At 39.1% G+C, this 17,203-nt stretch overlaps 1 protein-coding gene across 1 annotated transcript; it reads right to left on the bottom strand.

Annotated features, from left to right (window-relative positions):
* Positions 1-5,651: 5,651 nt before the first annotated feature.
* Positions 5,652-12,798, bottom strand: LOC144542141 (immunoglobulin lambda-1 light chain-like). Its single transcript, XM_078287796.1, has 4 exons — positions 12,768-12,798; positions 12,337-12,675; positions 8,132-8,179; positions 5,652-6,785 (listed from the first exon to the last, which is right to left on the bottom strand). Exons 1-4 carry the CDS (start codon positions 12,796-12,798, stop codon positions 6,259-6,261), a joined length of 945 nt encoding a protein of 314 aa, XP_078143922.1. The 3' UTR covers positions 5,652-6,258.
* Between the last annotated feature and the right edge of the window lie 4,405 nt (positions 12,799-17,203).

The following is a 17,203-nucleotide window of genomic DNA, read 5'->3' as shown; positions in this document are numbered from 1 at the left end:
TCACTTCCTTTGTTCCCTGCCAGATTGTTAAGTCAAGTTGCCGTGTGCTTCATGTCTTGCTCTAGTTTCCGTATCCTGTTCTTCTGTTGTCCCTGAGGCCTGTTATGGACCTTGCTTGTTTGTTGGACTTTTTGATTCTTGCCTGCTCCTTGTCGGATTTGTTTGCCAGTTTGGACTGCCTTCTCCTGTTTTGACCCTTGCTTGCCTCACCATCCCGTAAGCCTTTGTACCTCATTGTGTAATAAAATCACTGAACTGCATCAGCTCTGCCTCAGGCGTCTGCATTTGGGTCCTATCCCCTGTGTTCCTGTACCCTGCTAGCACCAGCCGTGACAGAGAGAGACTTATTTTAATAGACTGATTAGTGGTGCAGGTGGGCAAGTGGCTCACTGAGTGCACTGCCCCCTCTCCTCAGCTGCTGATGGTTAGGAAGCTATATAGTGTCACTACAACCTCTGTCCATTGACTCTGATGAAGATGCAGTAGCATCGAAACGTTAGTCTTTGCACCTTCAATAAAAGGCTAAATTGTCCGTGTGCTCCAGTGAATCTTTTCTTAATTAAAACATCCTGAGTGTTTGTTCTGTCCTAAATGTCAAAGATAGGAAAAATCTCATTTTGTCATTTCAGAAGCAAGTCCTAAACTCCTGACCGTCTCCTGTCTCTTCTCAACTAAACTGAGGAAATCCTAACTAGGCCTGTCTATTAAAACTCTAATCAAACTATTATCTGAATCAGTGATCATTTGCTAATGCCTGAATTCAAGTTAGAATGCACGAGAGGAGTATAATTGCTGTAATTCTTATTATTAGCAGTATTTCCATGTATTTTGTCCAATAACTCATCCATACATTGATAACTCTTTGTCCATTTTGACATATTGATGGTTCAGGTCAACTGCTACTGGGAAACAAATGATGTCACTGATTGGCCCATAGGGGGCGCTGTAATAAGCTCCCAAAGTCTGAGGCTCAGCCCCGCCGTCCTGTTAGTCGTAGAGATGTGAAACTTGGTACAGATATGTATCTGATCATGATGAACAATTTTGCCTCTAGGACCCATAAGCTCCGCCTATAAAACATTCTGCCACTTTGGATTTTTTTGAAAAAGCTTAAATCTTCTTATGAACTGCAGGTCAGAATGACTCCAGATTCGGTCTGCAGGCTTCTTGAACTTGCCTTTACTTTGTTTGAAAGTAGCTAAGGAATCAGGTAAAAGATGGCGGAGTTGTGACCAATGCAGTGGAACCGTTTGGTTCTATTTGACTTTCCAGCTGACAGTAGCGCTCCGCTGTAGCTGCGGCCTGCAGGCAGCAGGGGGCGACACCTCACTACAGATAGTCTGCTTCATCTGCTGTTACTGTTACCACAGAGTTCAGTCAGGATCTCCTGCCTGTCAACCAGCTGTTACATTACAAATATCATTTGTTGTATCTTAACATTTGTTCTTGTTGTTTTATTTGTTCTGTCTGGTGATTTGATGCAGACTGAGCTCAGTCAGCTCACTGCAGGATCAACTGACTGCTGCAGGAATCAAACATAGAATCTGAAGTGATAGAACCGTCATTCCTGTTCAGATCTACACTCATGGTTGACTTGTGCTGTTTGTCTTGTCTCCAGTCTCCTTCCAGTCCCAGTGCAGGGTGAAGCTGCTCTCTCTGGTTTACACAGTGATGATAGTGAAGAGCATGGTGTACTGCTGTGGACTCTCTCTCCTCATGATCCATACAAACAAGGGAGGCTCCACCAACACACATGCTGACTGACTGTTTTCTGACTGGATTACTAACTGGAGCGGCCTCGTCACCTATAAACAAATAAATATGATAAAATCACATGAATTATTAGATGGATATTGTCAATAAACTGCATCATCACAGTGTCTGAGTTGTGTGAAGATCCTTATTTTTATTGGATGCTCTCTGTCATTTCTCTGCTCTCTTGGCGCTGACTTTGGCAAAACGTCACGTGACGAAGGCTTTTAGTTTCCATCAGCTTGTGTAGAATTCAGCTGTAAAGAAAGCAGTTTTCTCCTGTTAGTTACTGAGTCGTATCTGCTGTCTCTATAGTGCAGACAGCTGCTTCAGTCAGATTTATCCCTCACTGATCACAACCACACTCCACACTCCTTTTTCTGCAGGAATCTATGAACTTTATGAAGCTATTTAACTAATGAACTGAACAGCAGTTCATTCCTCTGCGCTGTGAGGAATCAACGCTGACATCGAAGTTCTGCTTAGAAAAACTAAACACCGACATGTTTTTTTGTTCCTGAAACAGGAAACTGAGAGTCTTGGCTGCTGCTGCACAGAAACTTCACACTGAACCGTCTCAGTGTGTTTTTGTGCTTTCAGTCTGATAAATCATAATGTTTATTATATATGATTTCAAATGTTTTAGTGTAGCAGTGACGTCGAAGGAGGATTTCTGGAAATCTTGCTGCAGAGCGACTTGTGATGTGAGGCTGAAAATGCAAATAGAAAACACTGAAAAATGCACATCATGAATACATAAACAATTAGTAGACAACAACTTTTTTGAGTTAGGGTTACAACAAAGTCAGTCTTTTCAGATTTGAAGGAGAAATTTCTCATTTCCTCTGTGGAAACGACTGAATGAGTGAAATATATGAGCTTAGAATTATATGGTTCCATCTCCCTTCAGGAGTTTTGACATATTGAGCTTCAAAATGTTCAGCATCCACTGAGTTAAATGGAGTCGGGGCCTTTTGTTTTAGAAATGACAGACTCAAAAATAGGTAGAATAGGTTCCACAGGTTTATGTGACCAACTCAGTTTGGACAAAAAGTCACATAGAACCGTATAATTCCAAGGTCACAAACTGTCTGTTTGCATGTGAAATTAAGTTTTCACATGTGAAACAAATATTGTTTCACATGTAATGGAAGATGAAAAAAACACTTCAGCTATGAAGTGAAATGTTCACATCTGAAGTAAAAACTGTCACATGATGTCAGAATACAATGTAAAACAAATCAAGACGTTCACATGTGAAAAGCAACACGTGTCCAAAATGCACATGTGCTTTGAATTCACATGTGACTTCGGTCAGGAAAATCCCACAGATTGAGTTGAGACTCTGTGGAAATAAAGCCGGGCTTCCTGGAAGGATTCTTAACCAAAAGAAATAATTGTAACTGTCATTTTGTTGATATGACAAACCACAGTGAGCGGTGTGGAGCTGCAGTGAAACCACAGCCTGTCTGTTATCGTCAGCGTCACCCAGCAGCAAATCACATGTTGCTTCACTGGCAGCAGGACGGGTTTGATGAGTCCTGACTGCTGAACAACTTTCTTTAAAGCAATATTCCACTTAGTTTCAACATGGACTTATTTATTTGAAAAGCAGAATATAATCTCCTCACCAAGATCAGATGCAGCCGGACCAGTTTGTAGCGTTCAGATTTTGACTTCCCATTCATCTGAATGGAAAGTGACATTGAACACGTTGGTGAACAGATTCAACAACAGATCTGCTGCTGTGATTTCCAGCTGACTGTTGGTCCCACGCTTCAGAACAGAATCTCACCAAACAGCATTTTTATTGATAGAAGAGAACACAGCGGAGGGATACCATTTAGGAGAGATAGTTCCTGTTGGGGAGACCGGATCTACTTTTATTTGACTCATTTTAGTGTAAAGCAAGAATAGAAATGCAAAATGAGGACGGACCAGTTGCTGCTTTATTGTCTTCCAGCAGGATCTGTTGTTGAATCTGTTCACCAACGTGTTCAATGTCAGTTTTCAGGAGATTTTGGTGGCTCATTCAAACTCTACAAACTGGTCCAGCTGCATCTGGTCTTGGTGAGTAGTTTATATTGTGCTTTTCAAATAAATAACCCCCATGTTAAAACTAAGTGGAATATTGCTTTAAGATCCTCTGAATCACCTACAAGGCCTGGACCGGCCTGGAACCCGGTTCTATCTGTGAGCCGCTGACTCTTTATCGGCCCGTGACTTCACTTAGGTCCTCAGGTGGAGGTCTGCCGGTCGTCTCCAATTCTAGATTCCAAACTAAGGGAGAACGTGTCTCGGCAGTTTTGGCCCCAACTCTCTGGAATCGTCTCCCTCTGCCGATCAGATCAGAGTCTGTTGTCTCCTTTAAGCAGCTGCTGAAAACCCACTTCTACAGGCCGGCCTTCCTGACGAGGGGCTGGACGGGTCTCTGCTCTTTATTTGGTTAGGACTTGTGTGTATGGAGGAGTTTATGTGTGTATTGTATAGGTTTAACCTTTTCATCATCATGGGGTTTGAAATGCTTCATGGTTTTTACTGTTTTTACTTTCTATATGTATGGTTGTGTTGTTTTAAGATGCTTTTGTCTTCTCTTCAATCTTTTCTGTCTTTCATGTCTTTTCTGTCTTTGATCCTCTTGTTGGGAAGCGCTTTGTAAACTGTGAGTTTTAAAAAGTGTCTATTTAAGTGAAGCTTTACTGACTGACTTACTCCTGCTCCATCTTTCATATGATCTCCTCTTTCTCTCTATCTCTAGGAGGAAGAATAGCAGCATTAAAAAGCTAATCATGTTGTTGAGGAAGTGGTTTTGTTTCCACACAGTAAGACTGAAACAGAAACCACATCAGCTCGTTTACAGCCTGAACCCGACCCTTCCCGCCTCATCGCTGCTCAGCATTCACCAACATTATGATACACGAATGTTGACTTCATAAACACACAGTCTGAAATGTAACAACAGATTGGCAATTCACAAAGGGATTATTATTATTATTTCAGTCCCATTTATTTCTGTTTGAGTTCATCTTACAGCAACATTTCAGCTGCTGACACTGTACAGCAAGCAGCAAACCTGACAAACATTATATAAAGTCAATGAACTGAAGCAAAACACACTTCATTACACTGAATAATGGAATTACCACTGAATTACTGACAAGGTCTTCATGAAAAAAAACTGATATTTCTCAGAGAAATTACAACCATCATGCTCAGTGTTCTTAAAATGACAAAATGTACAATTTCATGTCTTTATTTATATCGCACTTTTTTAAAAATGCTTACAAAGCGCTTCACAAAAATAAAATAAGAATAAAACGTTCCTGACAGAATGCAGATGTTAAGAAAAAAGAGAAGCAATAGTAGACAATAATAAACAATATATCTACTGCTGAGCAAAGCAATACGATATTATAGAGCAAAGCATTCATTGTTCAAATAAATGTTCAGAATATTATCATAGACAAAAAATTACAAATGCTGTAACTGATACTAACTTAAATATTTTGTAAAGTTTCTCTGAAAACAAATTCAAAAGATAAAAGGCAGCAGAAGAAACTATCTAGATGAAAGAAAGAAACTATATCAATGAAAATTTATATCTGAAAGTACAATGCTGCCTTCATAAAATCCTTTAATGATCTTAACACATCAAACATGTTCATTACATTTGTTTTAATAATAATGTCAAATTCACAATTTGGCTAAATAAGATAAACATAATCTGAATTTGTTATGATTGCTGCTCAGATTGTTCTGGTGAACTCAATTATGAGACATTGGATTATTTTTTTAAACTAATTTGTTAAAATTGTTTCTTTTTATAAATTAATACCACATAAAACAACACAAATACACAATCATGAATCTGGAATAAAAAACTCAATTTTTTCCTCTATTGAAACAATTTGAAACAGGAACAACAAGATGAGAGAAACATTTGTACGGATGAAAAGCTGGACAGAAAGCAGAGGAACATGGCAGTCAGTCAGCATGTGTGTTGGTGGAGCCTCCCTTGTTTGTATGGATCATGAGGAGAGAGAGTCCACAGCAGTACACCATGCTCTTCACTATCATCACTGTGTAAACCAGAGAGAGCAGCTTCACCCTGCACTGGGACTGGAAGGAGACTGGAGACAAGACAAACAGCACAAGTCAACCATTCCTCTCTGTTTGCTCATTCATCCAACTATGGAAATGTTTTGCATTTAGTCTTCAGGAAAAATCAAGAACAAAACACATCTGCACATCCAGAAGAAAGGTGCCGGATCAAAGAAAATATCAAGTGAAGGACAGAAGATCCGCACACAGAAACGCTCCCATATGAAAACTTTATAAAGAAGTGACGTTTGGAGCAACAAGCTCTTCCTCAAACTGATTCCAAACAGCAGAGAATCTCCATCTGAAATACCCAGAAACCCTAGCAGAAAATCAGGTGACATAACACACCTGTTCCAAGGTGATGATCATACACAACAACATGTAGAAAACTCTAGACCAAAACAGTCAGTTTAAATGTAGCTTGTGCTCCTCACAGCTGTAAAGCCCCAAACTGTCCAAATGCTGAGTAGTGAATGTGCAGCAGCAGGTGATCTTACAGTCAGTCTGGTGAGCTGTGTCTCTTTCTGGAGGGCCGCTGGCTGCAGCAGCTGTTGTTGGAGCCACAGGAGGCTCTGAAATAGAAAAGGAGTCCAATGTGAAAAATGAAGCTAAATCAGCGCTAAACACAAGCGGCCGGCCTTCATTACCTGCTGGTATCCGGGCTTCCACCGCGCCTCCTTGGTGCTTCACGGAGCAGACGTATGGATACGCCGCCGCCTTTTCCCGATCGATAAGCAGGATGGCGGCGGGGCGGCCCGGCTCTCCGAGCTCCACCGTCTCTCCCTCGGTAGTCCCGGTCTCCTCTCTCCTCCAGGAGAACCGGACCAGAGGAGGAAACATGGATGTGGCCAGACACAGCAGGGAGCTCTTCCCCTTCAGGTCCGCTCTGGACGCTGGGTACACGCTCACTTTGGGCTTCACGACTCGCTCAGCTGAGGTTTGACAAGACAGTCACACATTCATCTAGTCAACAGCAGTTTACAGCCAGAGATAAAACACCACATCACATCATGAAGCATACAACACACATTTACCATCAGATACCATACAACACACATTTACCATCAGATACCATACAACACACATTTACCATCAGATACCATACAACACACATTTACCATCAGATACCATACAACACACATTTACCATCAGATACCATACAACACACATTTACCATCAGATACCATACAACACACATTTACCATCAGATAATATATAAAATATATAAAATATATTTACCATCATATAAAGAGGACCACATTGGAAATAAGTTTTGGAAACTTTATGTGTTTTCCTCAATGATTTTAATTAATGCATGACTGATGGCTGTGCATTTTTTTTTTATTATCAAATAAACAAATACATATAAATAATATATAAAATACATATGGTAAATATATTTTATATAGGCCTATTATATGATGGTAAATATATTTTAATATAGAACATCTATATAAAATAGATTTAACATCATCGACCATCAAAATATATTTACCATTATATACTATATAAAATATATGAACCATCATTGAATAATTACAATTATTTATGATATTTTGTATATTCCTTTAGCAGTTTTAAAGCTGAATTAAAAATCTGGCTTAAAGCTAAACAAACATGCAACCACTGATTTGTAGACTGTAACTGACTTCATTTTTAAAGCACATGCACTCTGCACTGGTTTTTACATTTTGTATACTTCAATGTCTATTATGTGTTAATGTTGTGTGTTTGTATTTGCTGCAGATTGTATATATGTATGTTTTGAATTGTAACCTGCCAAGGGACTGCAGATGAAAATGAGCTCTAAGCTAAATCTGGTACAATACATCAAATGGTAACATTGATGTTTAACATTGTACATGGTCCCTTACAAATAAATGAGATAGATCAAATAATAAATAAAATATCTGTAACCTACAGATTAAGAGGATGTTATTATGGGCTGTATGAATATGAAGCAATAGAAATCCTTTTCCTCCATCATGATAATTCAGTCACATACATTGAATATCAGCCTGTGATAATATAGAATGGAATTAGAGAATCAGTGCTGAGTTTCTCAAATCACTTGGCAGATTTTTAAGATGTTCGGCTGCACAAGAAAATGACGAAGCAACACAAACGTCCTTCACATACTAATTTAGTTTTTAATGTATGAATGGCTGCATATTGAATTCTCAACCAGTGATGAAAGACTAACATGTAAAGCCTAAAGCAGCAGAAAACAAACTAAAGACACATTTTCACTGCAGGAAAAAGGAACATTTTGTCTTACCTGTCACATACAGTCTGGTGCCAGAACCAAAGATCTTGTACCAGTTGCCTCCCACAGTGAAATATCCTGTAACATAAACTGTCTGTGTTGTTCCATCTGTCAGCTGAGGTGAACATGTCCAAATTATTGATCAAGTCTCATATTTGGGCTTCATGATGTTTCTCTAATGTTCATATCAACATGACTGTCAAATCTTCATTTCTGGTCCTTTATTTGAGCCACTGAGGCAGAAAGAGGCGGGATCCTAGATTCCTCCTAGATTTAAAATGAGTCCAACAGAGGAGACGTGTTGTCTATCAGTTTAGAAACATTTACTAAATTAGACTTTAACTCACTGGAAGTTGCTCTTCTGCAGCCGATTGAAACTGCTTTTGAAACTTTATTTGTCATTCCTACAGTTTCACAGCTTCACTCTTGAGCAGGGGGTTCAGCGCCTTGCTCAAGGGAACCTCAACAGGATTAAAGGAGGGGAGAGCGTTACTCCTTACTTTCCTTGGACACATTTGAACAAGGAGTCTTGGGATTTGAACCAGCGACCTCTCAGTCACAAACCTGCTTCTTTAACTTCCAGGTTTCTCTCTCCTGGAAGTGTGGAACCTTAAAGGTGCGTTCACATCAGCACCAGCAATCGGCTTGGCTTCCCATTGACGTCAATGGAAAAGCAGGTGAAGGTGTTGCCTTCCATTAACTAACTAGATCTTCAGCTGCAGATGATGTTGCTCTCTGAACAGAGAAACGTTCTCTCTGGTATCTAGATCCACTGAATTTCCACCTAAATAAACGCTTCAATTGGGCCGGAACGATCCGGCAGCCTCAGTTTAAAGAAAAGTTTTAAGTCAAATCAAGTTTATTTATATAGCCCTTTATCACAAGCATGTCTCCGAGGACTTTACAGAGAATGTGTCTAGCTAGAACTAACTAAACACAATCAGTGGTAAACAAAATGATGTAGGACAAACATAGTGAAAAACACAAGGTAGGTAGGAGCAGATTTAGCAAGACAAACAATCTACCTGTTCTACAGCCTAACCTACCTGGCAACCCAGCCTTAGACCCTAAATGCACACAAGGAAAAACTCCCAGGAAAAACCTTAGTAGGAAAACTTGGAAGAAACCTTGGGCGGGCTGAGGCAGAGAGGGATCCCCCCCCCCGGGACGGCTTAGCGTGCGATAGGTGCCGGGCAAACATTGACAGACTCATGGGCAACAATGATGACAGGAGAAAACAGAGAGAGACAAAAAGGAGAAGCAGCATGCGGCAGTGAGAGGGGACTGAGGCCAGCGCTGAAGGAGCGAGGGCAGCGGTCGTAATTCAGCGTCCAGGAGGGAACAGCAGCAGGGAAGAGGAAGGCAGCGCTGACGACGAAGAGCAGGGCAGCACCCGTCACTGCCAGGTAGACCACTGACCTGGGCCTCGTTCCATAAAGCGCGCTAAGAAAAGTGGGGATTAAAATCCAAAACCTGACTTGAATGAACCTAACAAATCAGTCGGGGCTAAAGCGGTTCCATAAAGCTCAATTCAAGCAATCAGACTAATTCAAGACAGGTTCAAGTAGTCAAGATAATTGCGTGTGCACGCCATTCTTAAGCAGCCCGAGAGGTCGATCATGGATCACATCGATACACCATGGCAAAAAGCAACGGTAAAGAGAGAGAGGCGGTGTTCACGGCCACCGAGCGGCGCTTATTAGTAGAAATATATGAAGAAATGAAACATATAATAACCAAAAAAGGTAATACAGCTGCCATAAACAAAACAAGAGAGAAAGCCTGGCAAGAAATTGCTGATCAATTGAATGCGTAAGTAGCAACTAAGTTAAAATGTAATAAAATATTTTGATACAACCAAATTAAATTTTGGGCACAATGCATTCAAACAGTTAGTAAGAACAGAAAACCTGTAGGTTATTAAAATATCTTATACAAGAATACATAGATATCAAACCTCAAGGTTGCAAATGTATACATGTTCACTCGTTTAATATATACGCAGGGGTTAAAGTGGGCCGGAACGATCCGGAACGGCGTTCCGGCACCTTCGATTACACTGACACTGACAGAGCAGCACCGTGCAGCAGAGAGTTATTCAGACCATCTGAACAGAGAGAAATATACACAAATCTATCACTTACCACTACCAGCACACTTAACTCCTGCAGAGGAGCTGGCCTTGGAGCTGAACAGGGGGAGGCCGGTCACTGAGGGAACAGAGGGGGGAACAGCGTCTGAATCCATGCCACCTAGTACTCATCAATGAAAGGACACGCCATGACTGATAAAGAACGACACATGGGTTGAGGTCCTTATTTATAGACCTTTACTGTATTGATTGAAAAACCATACACCCACTAAACACATCTAAGTTTACTTTTTGACATTGTTTTAAATGTATTAACCAATACATTAACCAATACATTTTTAAACATGGTTTCCTATCGGGCAAATAGAGGATAGAGGCATATGGATTTAGATACTACATTTCTGGTCAATATAATTTTTTGCAATTGTACTGTTAACTATTTATGTAGCTATTGTCATTCTATTGGGGTAATTTAGATTGAGACATATTTTATGTAGCATAAGCCTAAATGTTTGATATCACATACCATATAATTAAACACGTAGGTCTATATCTTATCATTTATCATTGTATAATTTATTTTATTTATTATTTATTATTTATTTAAGTTGATTTTCTATGAACTTTAATTTTTTGACTGATAGTGGTTAATAAAGTAAAATAATATGGCAGCACGGCAGAAAGTCAGTGGTAAAATCATGGCTTTCCCGTGGGGTCAGTGTTACAGGAACTCTGGTTAAGCAACAACTCAGGCTGAGCCTGACAGTTAGCTGCCCCGGACCAGGTTAGTTTCCCAGCATCAGTTGCCATAGTAACTGAGCTTGAACTATGTTGAGTTTGCTTTATGGAACCAAATCAACTGAAAATGAGTCAGACTAACCGAAAGAAGCTTGGCTTATTTGGTAAACTCGCTTTATGGAACAGGGCTCTGGAGTCAGAGAAGAGGAGAGAGAGGAAGCCATGTACACACACACACACACACACACACACACACACACCCAGACACACACACACGTACAGACAAAAGGAAGAGAACAGCTGTAAAATAATTTCCATGTATTTACCAATATAAACCAATGAAAAAAAAAAAACAGTTTGTACATAAAGAAAGAAATCACATTTATTCTGCCTCAGCATCCCGTCTCTGGTCTGGGTCAGGCCAGAGATTCTCATCAGCATCACATCACAAAACAAGTGAACTGACCCACGGCCCTTTGATCTGTCTATCCTGAGCTTCTGATTGGTGTGTGAACAATTTAGACTCTTAGTGTTTCCACCTGGGGAATTGTGTGTTAATTGGGTTCGAGCTGTGATGACTTGAGTTAATGATATTGAATGCCGGTGCTTTCTAAATGAGCACACGGTGCAGCCGGTGATATATGAAGGGATTTGTGTGTAAAGTTTTTCACAAAAAGTTCAACAAATCTGAATCATGTGTGGAAACAGGGGAATAGTGTTTATAGTTTTGGGAAATGGGTCTGTCTTCTGGTAGATGGCGTCATGGTTTGGGATGTTTAGTTAATAGGCCCAGTTATAGTGTGTAAGAGATCGAGAAAAACTGTAAATCTATCTGTGATTTTGTGGTACAGATGTGACGGTGTTACAGAGTATTTCCACTGTGTATTTCTGTCAAATGTATTTTAGTCTGAATCAGATTTCCTGGCAGTAATTTCTGACTTGATAACATTGTTGTTTGAAGTCAAAGCTCTTCTTCAAAGTTTAAAAATGGATATAATATTGGGGGGGTTACACTGTCCAAAGCTCAATGTGTACGCTTCTTTAGATGTGTACACATTGGAGGAAGCTGGAGAACTGAGGACTTGTACCTCAGTTTATTCAACACCCAGGATATTGGTTCTTTATCGGCAGATGGGTTTGAAGAACTCACGGTGGCAACGACACAATGTAAAGAAAAGCTTCAGAGCTCAGAGACATTTCTGTGTCTTCAGCAGTGTCCTCTAAGAACCAGATGACAACTGAGATGGGAGGTGAAATATCTGAACCTGGGCTGTGGTTTCCTGCTCTCAGATCAATGTCTCTTCCTCTGAGAAACAGAGTCGCCATCTGTTCATTTCTTGGTTAACGCTGCAGAGTTTTTGTACAGGGTGGAGGGATCACTTCTCACTGTGGGAATCTAACTTCCAACAGGAGCAGTAGTAGGTGGCTGAATGGAGGAGTTTTACTTTATTGATCCGCAACTCACAGCTTTTCCCCTTTCTTTCAACTGAGAAATCATCTTTTTGAGGATGGCCGTAACCCGAATTAATGTCACAACTCCTCTTATCAATATAAAGAATTACTCTGAATGTTTCTGTCTCTTTCTTCTGGTACCAGTATACATAACTGCTGTCACACTGGTCAGTGTTTTTACAGCTGAAGGAAACCTTCTCATCTTCTCTGCTGGTCAATGATAACTGGTCCTGAAGCAGCTCTGCTGCCATGGCAACCGCTGCTGTAGAGAAACGGACACATAAATGAAGGTTACTGTCACAGAGTTTGTTAAATGTTGAGTTTGTTGGATCCTGATTGGTTGGAAACACTCACCTAAACACAGAGAGCACAGAGCAACACTTGGGAGGAAAAGCATTTTCTCCAGTGACGTTTCCTCTGTTGAACCTGGTAGAAGTGCGGCTCCGGTTCAGCTGAGGCCAGATAAGGACGGCTTGTGAGATCACATGAGGGCCGCGTGGTTTCTAACAGGTCCTCAAACCTCCCATTGCTCCAGATAAGGCCGCCGGTTGTGATTGACAGCTCAGTTGAACCTATGGTGTAGTTTTCCATTGTGTCAGAGGTTTTAAAGGGGAGAGGAGGCGGACCAGAGGAGCAACAGGCAGCACACAGTTACCATCCAGATGGACGACTGGATCCTGGATCCTAGAACACATCAGAGAGTTAGTCACTATTTTAACACTGAACATAATCATCTGTATTCATAAAGCACTTTCCAAAACACAGTTACCATCCAGATGGACGACTGGATCCAGCATCAGCCTGCTGCTCTTTCACTAAATATGTCGTATTCTGTAGAAACTGCATCATGGTGGAAATGAGTCTCAACCCAACAAATAAATAAACTACAAATATAAACAAAATAAACAACATGATGACAGAGAAATGGCTTTTAGTATATATTTACTTTATATTATTATATACTAAATATATTGGATTACATTATGATCAGCCCAAGAAGCAGCAGAACTAATTTATAAATCTATTTCTCCCATTTGCAGTTTAATAAAGAAAAACATTCATTATGTAAATTACTGCTGAATATTTAGAATATTAACAAAGGCAGCGTGACACAGTTATCACAGAAAACATCAATTAGACATTTTGCAAATCATATAAAATAAATATAATAAAATATATAAAATTTCTTGTAAAGTTACACTGAAATCAAATTGAAAACAATTTATTAATTTACCCTGGATGAAATGAACACAATACTGAATACAATTCAACTTTATTGAATATAATTCTTTTTTTTTTTTACATAATCCAGCATTCTTTTGTTAGAGACCACTTCACATTCAAAATTGGATAAAAAAAATAAAATAAAAACTCTGAATTATTATGTTGCTGCTCAGATCATAATAAAGAGTATGAATTATTGTATATTTGATAAATTTCTCATTTAATTAATTTCCAGCAATTAAAAAACAAAACAACAAAAATACAGAATTCTGAATGTAGAACAAAATAAAAGCCACCAGCTGTTATTCAGAAATCTCACTACTATATTTAACAACTGGAAACAGAAATGATAAAAAAAAAATGAGAGAGAAATATTTCTATCAATCAAATATTGTTTTCACTATATACCATACTCTATATACAGTGATCAATTAGACTAAAAAAAATGAATGATGAAGAATTGATTAGTTATTGGAAACCAGCTAATATTACCTAAATCCTCTGAAACACAACAGGCTGCTGCTGGCAGGAACTGTCCTTTAAAACACAAAACCATACACACTCATCCATAATCAATAAGAAAGTGTTCCATAATACACTATTAATAGCAGAGAATTAGATAATACAGTCAATAACAAAGAATTAGAAAATATAGTCAATAATAGAAACAGAGACAAACAGATGCTGCTGTCCACTTGTTTTAATATTCTGATTTAAATGAATATTTTCTCCTTCCATTGGCTTTGAAACAGGAAACTGACTCACGGCAGAAAATATTTTTCCCTTGTTGTGTTTTAGTAAAATATAAACTTCAGTTCAGACAAAAACAGAATTGAATAGAGTCCAGATGTCAAACCGTCTCAGTTGTCAGAGTTTTAGTCCCAGTCCAGATGAAACCTGATCACCAAGAAAATCACACCGATATGGAGTTTGATTCTGTGATGATATGACATCAATATTTTAAAGTGAGATATTTTGAAGTGAGATTTCCTCTGACAAAATGCTTCATAGCACAAAGTCAAACCAAACGACGGTATTTTTAATGACGGAGACACTTTACAGACCGGATCCAACAGATTTTACAATGATTGAATAATAAAGTGAATAATGAAGTCTTCATGTGGTCTTTTAAAAGGATTTGAAAAGGTGAAACAGTCAGTATATATCCTGTCACCATGTTGAGAGGGAACTGGATTTATTTGGATTGTGTTGAACTAGATGTTTCCCTACAGAATTACACTTTCTGCATTAAAGGTTCAACCTGCCATCCAGTACAGAGAGAGAATACAGAGGAAAAACTACTTTGAAATTCTTACACTTTAGTCATTTAGTTGATGTTTTTATCCAGAATAACTGACAGTGATCATCAGGAATATTAGTTATCTGTTATCTGCGGCTGTGACCTCTGACCTCTGACCTCCCTGCTGATCTAGGAACTGAAGCTGATCAGAGGTGATGAGGAGGAGGTGATGAAGAGGTGATGAAGAGGATGTGATGGAGAGGAGGAGGTGATGAAGAGGTGATGAAGAGGTGATGAAGAGGAGGTGATGAAGAGGTGACACTGTCTTGACAGAGGAGGAGTGATTTGTCTTGTTGGAAGATGTTGAGTTAAATGGGAAACAGCACATTGGTTCATGTTTTTACTGAAGAAACAATACTGTTAGTGGATGTGACTGTTAAAGTGAAGTTCATACAGTCCAGTCCTTCAGTCAGACCAGAACCAACAGTGAATCCAACCTGATGACATCATGAAGGTTCTTCTGTTATTATTTCTGCAGCTGTGAAAACAACACAGAGCCATCTAGTGGAGAAAATGAAGAGAGAACACTGACTGACCTGAAGACTGACTACTACTACTGTTACTACTACTACTAATACTACTACTGTTACTACTACTACTAATACTACTACTACTGTTACTACTACTACTAATACTGCTACTGTTACTACTACTACTAATACTACTGTTACTACTACTACTAATACTACTACTGTTACTACTACTAATACTAATACTACTGTTACTACTACTACTAATACTACTACTACTGTTACTACTACTACTAATACTGCTACTGTTACTACTACTACTAATACTACTACTACTGTTACTACTACTACTAATACTGCTACTGTTACTACTACTACTAATACTACTACTACTGTTACTACTACTACTAATACTACTGTTACTACTACTACTAATACTACTACTACTGTTACTACTACTACTAATACTACTACTGTTACTACTACTACTAATACTACTGTTACTACTACTACTGTTACTACTACTACTGTTACTACTACTACTAATACTACTACTGTTACTACTACTACTAATACTACTACTACTGTTACTACTACTACTAATACTGCTACTGTTACTACTACTACTAATACTACTACTACTACTACTACTGTTACTACTACTACTACTACTACTACTGTTACTACTACTACTAATACTACTGTTACTACTACTACTAATACTACTACTGTTACTACTACTACTAATACTACTACTGTTACTACTACTACTACTACTGTTACTACTACTAGTACTACTGTTACTACTACTACTAATACTACTACGGATACTAGTATTACTACTACTACTGTTACTACTACTACTGTTACTACTACTAGTACTACTGTTACTACTACTACTAATACTACTACGGATACTAGTATTACTACTACTACTATTACTACTACTACTACTATTACTACTACTACTGTTACTACTACTTGTACTACTGTTACTACTACTACTAATACTACTACTGATACTAGTATTACTACTACTACTGTTACTACTACTACCACTACTACTACTGATACTACTACTACTAGAGATAACAGTGTACGCCCAGATGAAGGTGCAGACAGGTTCAGGTAACAAAAAAGATAATTTGAATTTAAAAAAGACGTTTATTCATAGTCAGGATATACAATATGATTGACCTATATCATAGAAGACCGAAAATAAAAAAATAAATAAACAAAATAAAGCAATAAATACAAGGAAAAAAGATAACAAATTCAGAGATAGCAAGTCCTCCTCAACACAGCACAACACGTCCCCAATACCCCAGATGTTCACAAAAGCATCAATGTTATCAGTCAGTTTGTAATATTCAAACTCCACCCTGAGCCGGGCTGAACAGACCAGTCCGCATCAGACCAGGATCCACTGACCCCCGACCCTGAATCTGATTCTTTCTGCTTTTCCATATCGACAGTTTGGCCTCCTGACAGCATGTTAACCAGCACACACACAGACTTTTTTGACCATAGATAAAAAAGTCAAAACAAAAACCTTCCCCCAGACCCTGAGAGTCTAACAACCTAAATAAAGCAGTAAGTCTAGGACACAGGATGAAAAGATGTTGTAAAGACTCCTCCCTAGAACAGACAGGACATCCCTCCCCTATTCTGGGATCAAGGTGCACCAGATGTCTGTTTGTAGCTATGGCCCCGTGTACGATGCCGGTGAGGTCCACAACCTCAGGCCGGAGCAGGAACAGCTGCTTGACGTATCCGAGGCCGCCGGCCCTCCTCAGTAACAACCGAGC

The sequence above is a fragment of the Centroberyx gerrardi genome, chromosome 13 (assembly GCF_048128805.1).
Source record: "Centroberyx gerrardi isolate f3 chromosome 13, fCenGer3.hap1.cur.20231027, whole genome shotgun sequence".
In the NCBI taxonomy this organism is placed as follows: Eukaryota; Metazoa; Chordata; class Actinopteri; order Beryciformes; family Berycidae; genus Centroberyx; species Centroberyx gerrardi.
Note: the sequence above shows the minus strand (reverse complement) of the source record. Positions and strands in the feature narration are given on the sequence as shown.